This window comes from Diuraphis noxia, unplaced genomic scaffold, assembly GCF_037042655.1.
Source record: "Diuraphis noxia isolate RWA-SAM2 unplaced genomic scaffold, SU_Dnox_SAM2 contig0001, whole genome shotgun sequence".
Taxonomy (NCBI): Eukaryota; Metazoa; Arthropoda; class Insecta; order Hemiptera; family Aphididae; genus Diuraphis; species Diuraphis noxia.
This window is the reverse complement of record NW_028301711.1, coordinates 80365315-80372096: the sequence shown is the minus strand read 5'-3', so window position 1 is coordinate 80372096 and position 6782 is coordinate 80365315. Positions and strand designations below refer to the sequence as shown.

The following is a 6782-nucleotide window of genomic DNA, read 5'->3' as shown; positions in this document are numbered from 1 at the left end:
AATTTCTTTGTATTCATTATTCAGTATCTATACCATATTTATTTATAAGACATTTTAACATTTTTGAGTTTTTAATTTTTTAATTTTTTCATATAATATAATATATAAATATATATAAATAAATATATTATTATTATTATTATTATTTATATCATCAACTTTGTAATAATAATAATAATAATAACCATACTTAATTAACAAATTATATAAGCTGTTCACTAGTTCACTATTCACTGTAACCACATTGATGGATATATTCCGATGAATAGACATTATAAATTAATAAGAGAAACTGTCCGTCATTGTTATTACTTATTATCTTAGGCTATCATTTAGTTAATTTTCATAACAGTAAAACCAAGGTGTGATTGACCCCAAGGACCCCCCTCCTGTAAATATGCCACTGTACTGATGTATATTTAACCATTTTGCTCTAAGTCTACATATTTTTATTATTGAAATTTTTTAAAAAATACGAACACTAATAACAAAATAATATGTTAGTACCACTTAAAGTTGTTATTAATTTTTTATAATTAGAATCCAACAATATTTACTAGTGTTAAATATTAGAGTGTGTTGTAGTTTGTACCAAGTGTCCATAATAAGTTTAACTAAAGAATATGTATGAGATATTAGTTTTATTACAGTTTGCTTACAAAATATGATACAGAAGTATGAGTAACTTGCTTAATATTTAGTACACTACTGACTACAGAGGACACAAAATATATAATATTAGTAAATTTATGTAAAAATTAAAACAAATTACTTGTTATTAAGTATTGCACATATATAAAAATCCCAATAAAACAAAAATGACATTATTGTTATTTTTAGGAGAACACAATTTATTTCATAAGAGTCCTTTTGGTGATAAACTAATACAAGACTTTTCGCCAAAAGAACTGAAATTAATAATTCCCGAAAAAACGTATGAAAAAATATAGAGATGCAAGGAAATAAAGAAATTATTGATGAAGAATATGAGCATACACATAATTTTGAAACTGTTTCCCCAAGTACACAAAAATATGTGTCACAGTTGACACAATTACCAAGTCCAAGAAAAACAAAAAAAAATACTAAATATGAAAAACTTTTAGATATAGTCATGAAACAAAAAAAATTATTGGCACAGAAGCGTCTTAAAATATCACGTCTGATTAAGCAAAAAGCGTATTCCAAAAAAAACAAAAAAAATGTAGATCCAAGTACTCTGTTTAATAACTCTGTCTTTAGCTCGAAAAATTCAAAAGCCCTTGTAACTATGCAGCTTTTGTGTACAAAAAAAAAAACCATGGACACAAGCCGAGAAAAATGTTGCTACATCTATATATTTTAAATCCCCATCAACATATAGGTTTATGAGAAGAAACAAAATAGTTCTACCAGGTGTGACTACCATACAACGGTGGCTTAAGTCATTAATGTATTTGCCAGGGTTTGTAACAGAATATAATTCTCAATTGACATTAATGACAAAAGTAATGACTGAACAAGAAAAAAAATGTGTTGTGTTAATTGATGAAATGTCAATAAAAATGTGTCTAGAGTATAATAAATCCTTAGATTTCATTGAAGGTTATGAAGATCTAGGGCATTTAGGTAGATCAGGAAAGTCTGCAAAACTTGTTCTTGTAGTAACGATCCGTGGACTTTACAACAAATGGAAACTACCTTTTGCTTACTTCATTAGTAGTTCTGGAGTCACTGGTGATCAAATGGCCAGCATTGTAAGAAGTAGCATAGAAAAACTGTACGAAATTGGATTTTCGCCAAGTATAATTACGTGTGATCAAGGAACAAATAACCGCAAAATGTTTTCCTTACTTGGCGGGACTCCTGAAAATCCGTTTGCATTGATAAACTGCAAAAAATTTTTTTTAATGTATGATATTCCTCATTTGCTGAAAAGCATTAGAAATAATCTGCTTACAGGAAATATCATAATAACAGTAAATAACGGAGAGAAAAAAAAATGTTTCAATGATTTCCGTGAAACATATAAAATTGACTCATGTAGCAAAACAACAAGAGCAATGTGTAAAATTGATCAACGGCATTTGAATCCGAATCCATGGCAGAAAATGAGTTGTAAACTAGCTTTACAAGTTTTCAGCAATACTATGAGTGCAGCAATTAAAACTGCCATGGAAACAGGTGAATTAGTTTCTTACACAGCACAAGATATAGCAAATTTTTTCCTTCAGTTAAACAATCTATTTGATGTCCTAAACAGTAAACATTTAAAAGACAAAAATCCATACAGAAAACCACTCAGTGAAAAAAATGTAAAAGGTTTTACAGTTATTTATGAAGCATTGGACACTTTTAAAAATATTTAAAAACAGAGTTTTAAAAATCAGTCAAATACCAAAAACAATATTCCGCCATGCTTCACTGGATTTGTTTGGTCTTTGAATGCAGTTTTGGAACTTTACAAACATGAACAAAATACAAGTCCATCACCAACAAAATACTTCCTATTGACTAATAGACTGTGTCAAGATCCCCTGGAAAATCTATTTTCAATTTTCAGACAGCGCTGTGGATACAATAGAAATCCTACTTGCAAATCATTCAGATGTGGTTTTGCAAGTATTTGTTCTTTTAGTCTTTTAAATTGTGCATCTGAAAAATCAAATTGTGAGGATGACGAAGACAATTTTTTAACACCAGAAGTAATAAGTGACTTACAGATTGATGATACACCAAAGGATAAAGATGTGGATATTCCAAAAACTACTTCCATAGCCTCTTCCAGTGATTCAGACGATACATTAAATTGTACAGAAAATGAATCAATACCTATGTCTTCTTTGTCATTAGAAAAATGTTCCTTAGAATATTATGCCTAACCTATGAATAATTTTAAAAATATAAATAAAGGAAAACAAAATTCTAAATTAATTATACTTCAACATAAGTAAAGATTTTTCAATTTTTGTTCATATATTTTTTAAATTCAAACATTATATTGGTATATTTCATTAAAAATATTATTATTATTATCATACCAAATTATATTTGTATTTAACAGTTGTAAGCCGTAGTTTTAATGTTAAAAGACATTTCGAGACAGTTCATAATAATAATATATTTTCTCTATCGGCTGAAGAAAAATTAGAATTGATTTCTTAAAAAGTAAAATTTTTTAGAAGTCAATCAAACAAATTTAAAGTGGCGTTCAAACAAAATAATAATTTATCAGCCGCTAGTTTTTCTGTGTCGCATTGCATTGCGCAGCATGGTAAGCCACTTTCTGACGGAGAATACTTAAAAGAAGTTTTTGTTAAGGCGTCTAACATTTTGTTTCATGATTTTACTAATAAAAATGAAATAATAAAACGTATTAACGATTTGCCTGTTAGTAGAAATACTGTAAAAGATCGTATTATTTGTATGAGTAATGATATAACAGATCAGCTTCAAACAGATTTGGCTTCAGAAAATTATTTTTCAATCTGTCTTGACGAAAGTACAGATGTAACTTCACAGGCGCGACTAGCAGTCTTTGTTAGGTTCAGTAGTATTAATATTATGAGGGAAGAATTATTAAAATTAATGACGATTTCTACTAAAACAGCTGGTCAAGATATTATGAATGTAGTACTTAAAGAATTCGCCAATTTAAAAATAAATATAAATAATATTGTTTCAATAACTACGGATGGTGCCCCTAATATGGTTGGCAAACACAATGGATTTGTTCAACTTTTTTCGAAAGAAATTTCTCATCCGTTAATCAGTTTTCATTGTTTAATACATCAAGAAGCGTTGTGTGCTAAAGACAGCTTGAAATCGCTTCAAAATGTAATGGAAGTAGTTAAAAAAGTTGTCAATTTCATTACATCTCGTGCTTTAAATAACCGACAAATTACTAAATTATTAGATGAAGTTGAATCACAATACGCTGGCCTTTTAATGTATAACAGTGTTCGTTGGTTGAGTCGTGGTCAAGTTCTTCATCGATTTGTTGAATTATTAGAAGAAATACGATTATTTTTATTCGAAAAATCTCAAGACTATCCAAAACTTAAAGATTTAAATTGGTTGAACGATTTAATGTTTTTCACTGATTTTACTACAATGTATAATGAATTAAATAAAAAACTTCAAGGGCCCGGTCACATAGTCTTAACAATGTTTGAAAATATCAAAGGTTTTGAAAAAAAAAATTGAAATTTATTGTAAAGATCTTAAAAATGAAAAATTTAAATATTTTCCACATTTGAAAAATCATCTGAACAATTCATTACACTTTGCAGATAGTCAGACTGACATCAAATGTATAATTAAAAAATATGTTAATATATTAGAAAATACAACTGAATTATTTTCTAATAGATTTTCACAGTTTCGATGTCTAGAACCAACCTTTCAATTTTTAATAAATCCGCATAAAATTACATATGATGAACTTGATCTATCTTTTTTTGAACGGCTAAATATCGAAAACTTAGAAATAGAATTAATAGAATTTCAGGGAAATGTAATTTGGAGAAATAAATTTATTAATTTAAACAGTGAACTGGAAAAAAATTATTGTGAAATTGATAGCAGTATTAAAACCGAAAACCTAATTCTTATTGAGTGGAAAAGTCTACCAAATTCATTTACATCCATGAAAAAATTAGCACTTTCATTATTGACTATGTTTGGTTCTACATGTACATGTGAGCAGCTATTTTCCTCCATGAATTTTATCAAATCCACTTTGAGAAATCGTCTTGGAACAGATATCAGTGCAGCATGTATTTAATTAAAATCTACAAATTATAATCCCAGGATTGATTCGTTAGCTGGAAATACGCAGCAACAAATTTCTCATTAAAAACTTATTTTTGTAATTAAAAAAAATATGTGTTTGTATTAATATGTAATAGTAAATTAATGCTGTAAAGATATATTAATATGTACATGTAACTTTATAAATAGTAAATAGTAAATGCTGTAAAGTTATATTAATATGCAATAGTATCTAAACAGAAAATGCTGTAAAGTTTAAATATTTTATACACATAACAACAAATTTATATGTTTAATTAATTATTTTTTAAGCAAAAAAAAAAGGTCTGCAAAGTTTCTGACACGCGAGGCAAATAAAATCAAACCAAACATTTTGATTTGACACGCAGTTATCAAAAGGTTCGCCATCCCTGCTATAGAGCTAATGTATGGACATATTAGTTTGTTTTTGTATCAATATATTGGATGTTATGTGCAGATTATACTTTTGTCATTTTTAAAAAAAATTGGTCATTTGAAATTTTATGATTTTATTGTTATTAATATTAATATTTATTTATTCATTAGTTTATGGGTCTAGACCACCATCAATTTATTGTTAATTATTACATTGTTATAAAATCTAAATTATCTAATTTTGAGTTATTAATAAGATATTAATATTATAGTTAAATAATTAATTTTTCAAATGTAACATTTTTTTCATGTTAAAAATTAACTGTCGTGGTTTGTTTCATAAATAAAAAAATTTACATTTACATTGAACGATTTAAATCCGAACCATTTGGAATAAAAGGTCAAATTTTAACTGGTATCCAGATGGTAATGAGTTTACAAACAATAACGGGTAGGTACCCGATCCATAACGGGTACCCGATCCATAACGGGTATCCAATCAATAACGGATACCCGAAATATTGTTAATCGGGTAATGCCCGTAAAACCAGGGTACCTGGGTACTCGGGTATCGAGAGCACTATTTCCGATTTTAACATTAATTATTCATATATTTCTTACTATACCTACTACAACCGTTGATACTCGTTTGCGCACACTACACAATTTTTTACCTGTAAACTGACAACTCGTTTGCGTACATCGAAAAACGTTAATACTAATTTTGACCTGAAAAATGACGACTCGTTTGCGTACAGCTATTTCATTAGACTTTATTGTTACGTGTGAGCAAATTTCGATAAGATACAAGTAATTGATTAACTAGTGTGCGGTTCTAAAGAAGCATTACATTAAAATTAATAAAATAGTAAATACAAACATAACATTGAAAAATCATGACAAATTTAATTTAAATTAAATTAACAAAAAAAAAAAAAAACATTTTTAATCATGCCAGTTATAAACCGACAGTCCTAAGCCTGTAAAAGTGAGAAGGAAAATGTTTGAAAACAATCTTCAACATTATTTTTGTTAAGGGTTTTAGTAGATTTTTGCTATACTTTATGTACGCAAACGAGTCCTACGTTTTGGGTCATTTATCACAGGTATTAAAAATTCGTGTGCGCAATCGAGTTATACATTTGTACGCAAACGAGTAGCAAAAAAGGATAAATGTGCGCAAACGGGTATCGCTCACTACAACTGCCAGCTGTGAAAGATCATTTTCGTGTTTAAAATGACTTAAGACTTATCTAAGGATCACATTGGGTCAAGAACAATTAAGTAATCTTGGTACATTACAAATTGAAGAAAAAAAATTACTATATGGAAGTCATTGATGAATTCAACAATAATTTATCTGTGAATAGCCGAAAATTAGTTTGACATAAAATTATAAATATTGTTAATTATAATATAAATAAATAATAACATCTGTTAAATATAAAAATATACTTATTTAGTTAGTTTTAATGTTTTTTTTTTTTTTTAAGTTAAATGTAAAGTAAAAATGGAATACCCATTGCTTAAGACCATGGTAGGGGGAGGTGTATGCATATTTAAAGCTCAACGATTACATAAAAAATATCGCAACATCAAAAATGTTACCAAATTACGCCACTGGATTTCACTTA

At 27.8% G+C, this 6782-nt stretch overlaps 1 protein-coding gene across 1 annotated transcript; it reads left to right on the top strand.

Moving 5' to 3' along the window:
• Nucleotides 1-3405: 3405 nt before the first annotated feature.
• LOC107167061 (general transcription factor II-I repeat domain-containing protein 2A-like) lies at nt 3406-5354 on the top strand. Its single transcript, XM_015515952.2, has 2 exons — nt 3406-4165; nt 5320-5354. The coding sequence occupies exons 1-2, from the start codon at nt 3406-3408 to the stop codon at nt 5352-5354; spliced, it is 795 nt and encodes a 264-aa protein (XP_015371438.2).
• The last annotated feature ends 1428 nt before the right edge of the window (nt 5355-6782 follow it).

Excerpts from the sequence above, each read along its gene's own strand:
- LOC107167061 (XM_015515952.2), top strand. The coding sequence starts at position 3,406 with ATGAGTAATGATATAACAGATCAGCTTCAAACAGATTTGGCTTCAGAA. Across the intron at positions 4,166-5,319 it reads AATGTTTGAAAATATCAAAG|TTTATGGGTCTAGACCACCA; the intron begins GTTTTGAAAAAA and ends TTTATTCATTAG.